A 12116-nucleotide genomic window follows, 5' to 3' on the forward strand; every position below is an offset into this window, starting at 1 on the left:
CTACAAGTAATTACCAATACTCCTCAGATATCCACAATTCTTGTGAAATATCTGAACTCTGAATGCACTTCCTATGCAATAAGGAAAAACCACAAGGTATCTAAACAGATAAAATGAAAGCAAATTAATAGTGCAATTTTTTTGAAGTTTCACTGCCCTCAAAATCTCAAATAACTTTGCCGATTAAGAAACTTTTCCTTCTCTTTTTCCTAAGCTCTCCCAAATAATTTTCCTCCTATGGGCCCTTCACTTAACAGATCCTTGTGAGTCCCTTCCAACTCAGAATATTCTGTGATTCTGTTATTTCCACATGAAACCATAAAAGCAAAAAGAAAACCCATGTCTAATTGCCTGATTTCTGGAGCTGGCATATGAGACAAAATGATTAAGTGAACTCAGTAACTTTCATTTCCTCTCACGCATCTCTAAGAGGTTATTGGTTTTACTCTTCAATTCTCAATTGTATCAGTCTCCAAATGCCAAGAATTTTTTTCCCATTTTTTCCCTTAAAAATATTCAGAGCAAAACAAGATGAAAATTGTATGATCTGTCAACTCCTGGAAAAGGCATAATGAAAATTAAAGAGGAAGGTACCTCTAAAGGAAAAAAAAACCCAGGTGAGGTACACAACTAATACAGCATCACTCACAGAAAGTACAAACATGTTTGGAAAAAGAATTCTCAACCATACACCTTTACTATAACATGTACTTTCTCCACAGAAGTGGAGAAGAAACAAACCCCAGGAAAAGTGACGAGTATGTGACATACTGCAACCATACTTGTACTTAAAAGTTTCATACAACTGTTTCTAAACACTTCAACTTGTAAATACTGAAATGTTACCAAAGATAACAAAAACCCACATTTAGAATAACCCTGACCAGTTTCACTGCATTAAGAAATGTAATCCAACAGATTACCTTTAGTATCAGTTTTCATAAATAGCTATCTTTCTATTTTTTCTGTAACAGCTGCTTCATCTTGTTTAAAAAGGAGTGTCCTGGTAAAGAATCAAGCATCCTTTAAAAACCAGAACATTCACAAATGTCTATGTCTTTCCACTCTGAGCCTGACGTATTTAGGGATTCCACAAAACCTAAGTTGTAATGCTCACTAAACCAAACATGGAGCAATTGCATATGGAATTGCTACAGCAGTGGCCACTACTGCCCTGACTGGACACAACATGCAGATGGCTGGCTGTGAAAACAGAAATAATGCTTTTATTAGGGCTGTGAAAACAAACATAATGCTTTTATTAGGCCAACCCAACACATGCCAAGTCTTGATGTCCTTTCCACCTTCTCGCAGGCTGTCAATAAAGTCTATTCACAGATGGGCTGTTCTCAGCAACCATAGAAAAATGCCACCTTGCAGAAACACAGACCTGTTTTCCAACTACAGATTTCCTAGGAGGGCTTTTGCAAAAGGCTTTCTAGCAGAGAACCAGATGCAAACATGTCACAGTGAGAGGGTGGGTTAGGCTCTGGCACTGTAAACTCACACAGCAGCAGCAGCACTGCTGCTGTGGCCAGCTCCTCACAGGCAGCCACTGGGCCCAGAGCACACCCAGCACTCCTCAGCTCAGCAGCCCAGTGTTTTATAGGAATCAAAAGCCAGAAGAAAGGGTGAGTACTAAGTATTATGAACTTCACAGCAAAAAGTGGGGCAAAAATTAGCAAATGTTTGGAGCCATACTTCAGCTTGTACCCATCAATATATAATATGAGATCTATATGCAAAAGAATATTACATCTGTTCAATTTCAACTACTTGAAAGCTAACAAATACAATGGCAGTTGTCCATGCAGCTTTAATTTATCTGACCTAGGTATAGGCATGATACATTTTAATACCACAACACTTCCCTCTAAACCTTTCCTCAGGCAGCACTGAGAAGGGACGGCAGCCTAGGAATGAGCCCACAGCATGCAGCAAAGCAGGCTGCTGGTCTGCTGCTTACAGAAGCTGCAAAGTGCTACAGAGAACAGAGGGCACATACAAGAGAAATTCTTCATGCTACCATGCTCTCCTTCCATAAGCTACTCCTTTAAACCCTGTTAACCAAACATATATTTTCCCCCAAAAAGCAAGTACCAGTCATTCCTCCACCTCTGCTTCTTCTCTAGCCTTTAGACATGTGGGACATACATCTATTAGAAAAGTACCACGAGCAAATTTAAGTAGCTACAAAATTTGGAGAAAATGCATTCTTTTCCTTTCCCCCTTATCTTGTCACAGAAGTTCTATGTAAAAAGGATTAATGTTTTTAAATAAAATTTTAGATAGGCAATATCAACTCCATTTCCTATCCTATAAGCAGTCAGCTGGCCACCTTACTCTCGGAAGGTGAACCATGCAGAAGGCTGAGCACTCAAGTCTGGTGGAAGAAGCAGGAATGGTGCTTTGAACACGTGCTCCATGCCAAATATTCTGGGGGCAGGAAACAGCAGTGCTGCCTTCTGAGAGTGGGTGGAGCTCATGGGCATGGTCAGCCTTACCCCCCCAGGAATACAATAACCCACACCATCAAGCCAAAGCCACATTAAGCTCAACACCTCATCATCTCTGACACTGGACAGCAGTATCTATGCGGACAAAAGCATAACTATGAGACAAGGATAAAGCAGGCTTTCCCAGCAGGCTTTCAGCTACATATATGTAGGGGAAGATGAGTCTGATCCAGAGATGCGGATGTTTTTGTATTTAATAATGCCAAGGAGAGTTTTCTTCCAAGACTATCGGATCACTTCTGGAATTCTGTCAGATGTTAGCACTCCAAACGTTTATGGGCACAGAATAGCTTAACCACACATCACCTGAGAAACTCCTCCTGGTTAGCTCTGAGGATGTCAGCTGCTCCTTCCTCTTCATACTGTAACAGTGGAATACTTCCACACTGGAATATTTCTTGCCTTTTCACTGCTCACCATCTCCTTATCACTCAACATTCTTACCACCCATGTGGTGAAAATAAGTTGGTATTTGGGGAGCCCTTGTGATTACCACAGAAAAACCTATAAGTAAATTAATAATCCGGTACTCAAAGCAGGATTAGAGTAACATGCATGATAGAATGAGGCACTGACCCACTTTTAACAATAAATAGGACTACCCAGTTAATTAGTCAATGAGCATTATCTCCTCTGTGCACTGAATGAGGCTGGTGTCCAGTGAGGAAGGAGCAAGAGAAGGTGGCATTCCACAATCACCTTTAAGACTACCAAATACTTCTGAATTGGATAGTCGGTGACTGTACAGGCAGGTGATTTTTGGCAATTCCCACTTTCATATTCTTAACCACAGAACTTTTTTAATATGACTTTGTGTCATACTTCCTACATCCACAGAAATAAAACTTTCATTCCATCCACTTGTAAATCATACTGTTAACACCACGGGCCATTCAGCAAGGTAAGGAATTTAGATACTAGCCTGTCAGTTCCTACACATATCAACTTCAGATTTTGAAGGATTGTTTTCCTTATTTTTTTCACAAATTCATCCCAAAGCAAAGTTCAGAAGTGAGATTAGGCCCATTTCCTGGCTTTTCAACTTTAATTTCCCTGTCCTTTGTTTCTGGGTTCTTTTTCCTAGCTAGCGTCCTTCAAGATCCACCAGTGGAAGCTTTTGCCCCCTACAAGCAATGTGGCCTTCCCAGCAGGTAGCCACTGACAGCATCGTAGTGGGTTTCTCCATTCTTGGTGCCATCAACTGCAGCAAGCATGTTCAATAGAAGCAAGTGTTTCAAATAATTTAACTGCTCAGCAGTATCAACCCCCAAGCACACACAAATTCTGAAGGTTTTTGCCTTAGATTCAGAGCTTAGGCAATTTTTTAAATTGTTTCTTAGAAGAGCATCCTTCATATAGGAGCTTTTACCTGCAAACTAAATTAAGCAGCCTCTCCCCAAGTCTGAATTCCCTAAGCATTTTCTTTCCCACAGAGAAAAAGTGTGTTTCACACCAAACTCTGTCCAAATGAAAAATTAACAAAGATTGACTTATTGCTGCTGAATCCCTCCAACATATTTCTATTTAATTTAAAAAAAGGCAAGAGAGCCTTCTGCTTGAATAACTTAAGTTCAACAAAAATCTGGAAGACTTTTAATAGAAAGCCTTATGCAGTAGTATACTAAAGGCTCCTCGTGAAAGGGGAGTGCCAGTGTTGTGTTAATGCAAGACACTGAGAAGCTACTAACTACGGAGATAACACTCAGCGGCACAAGCTCACCACATCTGGCAAAAAAACAACTGCAGGACCCTGAAAGATTTATCAAGCACTAAAAACCTACATACAAGGTGTTCAGCATGGTTGCATCTTAATTTCAGAAAAAATATGGTTGTGACCATTTAGTAGCTAAAGCATTTAATGTAAATAAATGCCACGTTAGTGTCAAAAATCAATAATGCAGCCAAGCTGAATGTAGTCACGTAAGAGGCAAGGCTTTTCTCAAGAAGCATGCTTTCCTAGCCTGCCAAATGCTGCTTCACCTACAAAACAAATGGTTATTAAAATCACTTCACTGCAAGCTCCATCTAACTATCAGCCTGCACATCAGGGGGATGCAACACCAACCAGCAACAGCAGTGCGGCTCTGCATGACACACAAGCTATCTGAACTCTCACCATCTGAAAAGGGGCTGCACATAAGGGCTGGAAAACCTTAGAAAAAAGATTCTGAGACAATTTCTGCTCACAATAGTAAATAATGTAGACACCTATCACAGAATCATAGTAATATTGAGGTTGGAAGGGATCTGGGGATCATCTAGCTCAATCCTCCTGCCAAGGCAGGATCACCCACAGCAGGTTACACAGAAATCCGTCCAGGTGGAGTTTGAATGCTCCCAGACAGGGAGACTCCATTATCTCCCTGGGCCGCCTGTTCCAATGCTCTGCCACTCTAAACATAAGGCAATTCTTCTCATGACGAAGTGAATCGCAATTTATAAATTTTTTTTCGTAATTGTAACGTTGTATTTTAGCTGGAGCATTTCAAACTTCCAAGAGCAGCCACTCAACATACGCTGTTCGGAAGAGCCCATCCAAGGGTACCGCTCGGGAAAGAGCTGCCTCCTCGCTCCCGGCCTGACTTCGGGCAGGGAATACCTGTGAACCTACACCAAGCCTAGCGCTAGAGCGACGGATGGACAGCTGCCCGGGAGCCCCTTTAAAGCCACACAGGAGGAACCCCCTCCCACAAACACCTGCCCGCTCCTTCCCATCGGTGCGGGCCGGGTCTCCCCTGGCAGCCAGCCCAGCCCCGTCGGCCCACTCGGGACGGCCGCAGCCGGGCGGGCGGCCCGGGGTCCCCCGCCACCACCATGGCTGTTGTTATTTGTTTCCGGCAGCACCGCGGCGTGTCGGGGATGGGGAACACCGCGCCGCCCGCCGCCCGCTCCCGGCAGCGCCCCCCACCCCACCGCACCCCCGGGCCGCCCCGCTGCACTCACTCGCCAGCCGCGGGCCATCCAGCCCCCCGCCGCCACCGCCTCCCGCCCCCAGCTCGGCTTTCTTAGGCCCCACCACCGCTGCCGCCGGGCCCGAGCTGGCCCCGTGAGCCGAGTAGCTCGTCCCAGCGGCGGCGGCGGGTGGGGGGATGCCGAGCGGGAGCCCGCCGAGGGGGGTGCGGCGGGGCCCGGGCCGGCAGGGCGGCGCCCGGCTCCTCATGCAGGAACTGGCACTCCTCGCCGTAGAAGCAGGTCTTGTCCTTGGCGTAGTAGCGGCAGAACTTCAGCTTCACGGCCCCGCCGCCGCCGCCGGCCCCCGCCCCGCCGGCCGCCGGACCCGCCACGCCGACCCCCGCCCCCGGCGGCGGCCCCACCACCGGCGACGGCGACGAGCAGGGCAGGCCGCTGCTGTTCATGGCAACCGCCCCGCCACCGGGGTCGGCACCATGGGGAAGGGGGCGGGCAGGGGGAAGGGGCGCGGGGACCGCCGTCACCCCGGGTCCGGCCGGCTCCGGAAGGGGCAGGAGGAGGAGGAGGGGCGACTCCGCGCCTCTTAAAGGGGCCGCGCGGCCCGGGGCGGCGGCGCCTCCTCCTCCTCAGCGGTCCCGGCGCTCGGGGTTGTTTGTGCCATTTTCCTCTTCCTGAGCGGCCGCGCCTGCGCCGGCGCGGAGCATTCTGGGTAGCGCCGCCGGCCGGGCCGCGGAGGCGGAGGGGGAGCCGGTGCCGCGGCCGGGCGGGGGAGGAAGGGCCGGACGGACGGCGGGGTGGCGGGGCGTCCCGCGGGCCGCCGAGCGCCGTGTGCGGCTGGGCCGGGGCGGCGAGGGGCGCTAAGCGGCCGTGGCGGGAGGTGTCAGGCGGCGGGTGACCCCCGGCACACGGCCCGGCCCCTGCCCCGCGGCCGCTCGGCTCTGGAGCGCTGTGCCGGGCTGGATCTCGAGCATTCTCCCGCTTCGTGGGTCCAGGTCAAAGCACCGGCCGTCGCAGCAGGACCTGCAGCGGTTTCCCTCCACAAAAGTTTCGTACCTCGTTCCTGCTGTAAAACCACACGGCAGCGTGCTGGCCGTGCCGTACCTGCTGGCATAACGGGAACGCGGCCCGAGGGATTCTCCTCCCGGTGACAAGACGCGGTTCTTAAGAAAATGCTTCACGTCTTTATCCCGGAGCTTGGAGAACTTTGTTACGTGAATTTTAACTGACTGCCTTGCGATGCTACTCAAGATTTTAAATTTTTTTTTCAATTTTTACTCAGTCAAGTTGTTGGCATAGCTCGTGGTGCTGAAATAGCTGAAGCAGAGTGTATATACGTAGTTGAGAAAATTTAAGTTAAAGTGCAGTTGACATTATTTTGGTAAGAAAAACATTTTCTGTAGAATTAAGATTACTTGTTGTCTATCATAGCCTTCTCTCTTATTAAAAATGAAAAGAAAATCAGGGCCTGCCTAGAAGATGCTTTGACAGTTTGTGAAAAGAAATTTAAAAATAATGAGTGAGCTTGTCTCATTGGAAGAAATCAAAATCTTTCTTCCTCACATGACTTTCCTCACAAAGACCTTGAGAAATAAGCGTGCCTTAAGCTGAAATCTCAAGATGAAAAATTTTGGACAGAAAACTAGAGAAAGGACAAGACTACAAGAGTGTTAGACTTCAGTTTTAGACTGTATACCAAGAAGACAGGGTGAGGATATAATCTCTCTGTCATTCCCCAACAATTTTTCTGAAGGTTTTTGCCCTAGATTCAGGGCTTGGGCATTTTTTTTAATTGTTTCTTAGAAGAACATCCTTCATATTAGGAGCATTTAGCTACAAACTAAATTATGCATCCTCTCCCCAAGTCTGAATCCCCTAACCATTTTCTTTCACATAGGGAAAAACTTTTACTTACTTTCAACAGCATGGCAAGGAGCTCACAGCTTCTCTCTTCCTCCAAGCTTGAAAAGTGGGCCAAAGATGGAAAGACCCAGTTGGTTTCTCCATTAAAATCTCGGTGTCAGAGCTCAGACAAACCACAGCAGATTCCACGAGGGAGAGAGACCTCATAAATGCCTCAGCCGTGGGAAACATTTCGCTCCCAATTTGCACCTTCTGAGATAACCAAAATCTGTTTTCTTTAGTGCACAGATGGGTCCCAGCTGCTTTAGGTGAGGTGCCCAGAGTGCTGCTTGGTTGTGTATCGCTCAGCCCCCTGGCATTAGTGTCATGCCTCTGGGAAGTGAAAACAAGAGCTTCCCTGCACTGGTCCAGCTACACAGGGATGCCTGCAGGTGAAACTTCCCTCAGCTGCTGCAGTGAAGAGAGAGTCTCGGAGTGCATTGTGTTCCCTCCTTTTGTCCTGCTGGTTGGTGCCCAGGGAAAATGCCAGCAGAAAGTGGAGGTCTCAGGCAGACAGGGACTTCAGGGTGCATGGGTTCATAGAGGAGAGTGGGAGGAAGTAGGTGTTTTATTGAGGTAATGCCAGGGGTGAGGGGGAGACAGGAGCCCAATATCATTCTCTGCTTAAGCCTTACTATCAATAGTCTATGTATCGCCTCTTATTCCAGGAATGATGTCCCTTGCAAAAATCCCTTTCCTCCCCAGAGGTCAGACTGGGTAGAAAAGTTGTATCTACATGTGAGGTGGTTTGAAAGGGAGGCACAAAAATGTTAGTAAGGGAGAAGAAAAATCTCAGCTTTCATCCAGAGTTTTCCCAAGATCTATGGGCCCTTTGTCTAGAGCTTTAGTATTGTGGATTTAATGGTGTCAAATTATCTTGCAAGAGATTTGGTGATACACATAGGGTAATACCTTTTCTGGGTAAACTGGTTGAACATGAAGTTTATTCTTCCAAGCAAAGACTTAATATGCATAGCCACTCCCATCGCTGAAGTGTATTCTAACCTGTGTTTTCAGCCTTGTGAATCTGCTTTTCCCACAGCTCTTTTGCTGATCTCTGCATGTGTCTAATATTACATGTGCACAGTGAGGTTAGGAACAAGGACACAGACGGGCTTGTGTACGCACGACCCACATTTATTCTATCTGCACGCTGTAGCTCAGGTTCAAAACATTCCCACTGGATGTGGGAAGAGCTGAGATAGTGAACTGGGCAGTAGTGCATGATCCTGCCAGCCTGAGTGCCCACCTAGCAATGATGTGTGCAGTGTGGTGCCAAGAATGTTGGGGTTCTCCCCCACCAAAGTCAGCCTAAGTACTGTAGCTCAGCCACTAAACAGCTTGGAAATGTCCTTCACCTTTTCTACATTGTCTTGTCCAGTAGAGCAGAACCGAAAATGGGAAGAGGCTCAAGGTGGCATGAGCCTCTTTTTGTGACTCTAGTAAGCTTTCACCTCTCTTGTCCCTTCATTTCTGTTCACAGTATACAAGGACGTGGCCTGAAGACTGACCGGCACAAAGTGAATGTCCATATGGGAGCCTGACACCTTCTCATTAATTATGTCTTCTCCTCTAGATTCTGATTTTTATTGCCTGTTCCTACTGGTCAGCCAGAATGCTGAGGAGGACCACAGACTATTCTCTGCTTCAGCTTGCTCCCTTGCCTCCTGTAGTGCATGGAGATGTACTATGCATTCCTGCAAAGGAGTGATTGATGATGTTATTTTTTTCACAAAACTAGGTCCCCTGATCATCGCAGCTGGCACCTCTGTGGAGAGTGTTGCTATACTTTGCATGAAATTCAGGAAGCAAGAGGAAGGAGAAAGAGATAGATACCCCTGGGTCTTGTCCCACTTTGTAGTTAAGTGATAACTGTGGTGTGCTTTTCAACCCAGAAGGGGGGAAATACTGCTGTATGCACGCCTGCAGCCATGGCCAAGTGACAGAGTTTGAATAAACTGTGCCAGAAAGGCAGAACCAAACATTATGAGATGAAAAATCGGGAGGGGGGAATCCTTGGAAAGGAAACATCTGCCAAGAGCTCTTTTTTTCCAGCCAAATCAGCTTGCAAGTGCCAAGCAGCTCCCCCCTAACATTTGAACCTCTCTTGAGAAAGCCATGTTTGCTATCAAGAGTGACAGTTTCTCTTTGTTTCAGCCCAGAATTAACATGTTTATTTAATCATGTGGAAACAGATCCTTAAGTGCAGGCTGGCATCAGATAATGCAAATGAATAACAATACTTTTAAAAGGGAAAGAGTTACTGTAGCTGACTTTTTTTTAAGGTACAGGCAAGACAAGTTTAGTAGGTAGGAATCTTGTTTAACCAACCAAGTAGTTGGGAAAAGTAATGTGTGAACCCTGGGTTTTTTCCAACAGAATCAGCTGGGTCTATTAGAAGATACTATCTCTACTTATAAAACTGGCCCTAGTATTACTGAGGCAGATCAAAGGAAATGCTTCTAAACAAAGTTTTCACATAATCTGAATTTAACTTTTAAAGTCTACTGTTATAGTATATAATTAAGGAAAAAACAGATGTGATCAGGGTCCACAGTAATATAAGATGAGAATTTAATGTTTATGAATTTTTCATAATTGCTAATAATTCATATTTTTTCAAATAAAGCCTGATACTTCAGGCTATACACTAGCTACTGTCTCAAGTCAGAGGGAGATTGCCACTCTTGAGCAGATTATTCCACAAAATTAGGGAGTTTTTTATCTGGCTTTGAAGTACTTGAGAATTACTAATATGGCAGTCAGGATATTGGACTGCATGCACTGACCTGCTGTGGCAATACCCATGGGTCCCTAGCTGGGCAGTTGTCTTTACTAACTATCTGGAAGAAACCAAGTGTTGCTCCCGACCAGACTCCTATTCATGTGTAAAAAAAAAAATCGCTTCAACTCAGTGAAGTTTTGAATTCAAATTAAGTCACAAATCAGCAGTTGACCCTGAAGTGCTCTTCCTAGCACCTACATTAATAATGTATGCTAATACTTATATTAATAATGTATGGGGGGGGTGTCTTAGCCCTAAGCTAGAATTAAAATTAGTAGGAGCACTAAAATATAAGTCTAGTTTCACTGTGCTGGTATGGCTTAGCTAGAGAATGCTTCCACTGGCATAGGCTTTATCTACTCGCTGCAGTGAAGGCCAACCAGGATGTGACATAAGATGGATAAAATACTTGATAACAAGCCCTGCTCACTCAAAGAGTGCTTTACTGTCATATACATGTGTATGATACATTCATTGAACCCTTTCAGACCCCAGTCCAGCATCTTTAGGAGTAAGTTAATATGGCAGAATTTATAAATATACTTTGGCTTAGTCCAGTAGATGTGAACTGTCCTAGCTGATTCTTTCACAGAAGATTTTACACTGAAAACCTGACATATACATTAAGGCTTCTGATACCAGATCAGCTGAATCACCAGCAACAGGTTTTCATTATTAAACAGTAGTTTCTCCTTGTCAGGACCACAAAAAAGCAAAATATCTTCAATGGAATCCTAGCAGCTACCAGTGCTGAGTGCATCACGTGGAAGAGAAAACAAAGCACTTGGGCCACTTGCCAGTTTTAAATCAGAGCACAAGGATCCACTTGCTTGGTAGATATGTAAGTGTTTAGACAGGTCTTTGCCAGGCTACCCTACCGACAGCGAGCACTCAGTGGCTGGGATAGATGTCTTTTCTTTTGAGAACAAAAGTACAAACTGTCTAGCCCTGTTTTCTGAGGGCAAAACCTGTATATATGTGTAGGGTTGAAAGGGGTACAGGAAAGTACAAAACACATAATTGGTAAAGATATTGAACTGATTTGGTCCCAAAACTGATCCCTCAGGAACACCACTTGTCACTGCTCTCCACTTGGATGTGAAGCCACTGACCGCAATTCCTTAAGTGTAACCATCCAGCCAATTCCTTGTCCACCTACTGGTGCCTCTGTCAAATTCATGTCTGTCCAGTGTAGACACAAAGTTTCATGCAGGACACTGGCCAATTTTTTGCACAAGTCCAGGTAAATTATGTTGGTCATTCTTCCCTCACACACCAAAGCTGTAACCCCATCGTAGAAGGCCACCTGTAGACTCGTCAGGTGCCATTTGCTCTTAGTGAAGTCATTTTGTCTGTCACCAATCACCTCCTTTTTTTCCATGTGCCCTCTTATAGTTTCTAGGGGAATCTGCTCCATGATGTTGACATGATCTTGACAGACACCAAGACTAATTACACTGGTCTGTAGTTCCTTAGGTCTTTTTTTTTTTTCCTAAAGATGATAAGGGATTGGGGTATCTGGTAAGAGATTGGGAGTGAAATGGCTGGGATTGTTTAGCCTATAGAAGAGAAGGCTTGGAGGGAACCTTCTTATACACATACCAATGTGTATAAATATCTGATGGGGGAGCCAGACTCATTTCAGTGACACAACCAGATGCAATGTGCACAAACTGTAACAGGAGAAGTTCACTCTTAATATCAGGAAACATTGTTATACTGTGAGGTGTTTAAGCGCTGAATAGATTGCCAGGAAAAGTTGTGGGCTCTCCATCCCTGTTGGTATTTAAAACTGTACTGGATGTGCTCTGGGGCAGCCTGTATTAGCTGATCATATTTTGAGTATAGCACTGGACTAGGCAATCTTCAGAGGTGTCTTAAAACCTCATTCATGCTGAGGGACTGCGTACCAGTGCAGGCTGTGGAAAAAAAAGGGGCAACCTTCCAGCCAAAAAAGCTTGTTTCCAGCATGGTATTTTCCTGTTTGCATCGATTTCTTTAATGCC

At 45.7% G+C, this 12116-nt stretch overlaps 1 protein-coding gene across 1 annotated transcript in view; it reads right to left on the minus strand.

Annotated features, from left to right (window-relative positions):
• The window catches only part of PAN3 (poly(A) specific ribonuclease subunit PAN3), a 79072-nt gene extending 72974 nt beyond the window's left edge, over positions 1-6098 (minus strand). The window contains 2 exon segments of the mRNA XM_030954208.1: positions 5460-5634; positions 5636-6098. Coding sequence (XP_030810068.1) covers positions 5460-5634; positions 5636-5872 — 412 coding nt within the window. The 5' untranslated portion in view covers positions 5873-6098.
• Positions 6099-12116: the final 6018 nt, after the last annotated feature.

This window comes from Camarhynchus parvulus, chromosome 1 (genome assembly GCF_901933205.1).
Source record: "Camarhynchus parvulus chromosome 1, STF_HiC, whole genome shotgun sequence".
In the NCBI taxonomy this organism is placed as follows: Eukaryota; Metazoa; Chordata; class Aves; order Passeriformes; family Thraupidae; genus Camarhynchus; species Camarhynchus parvulus.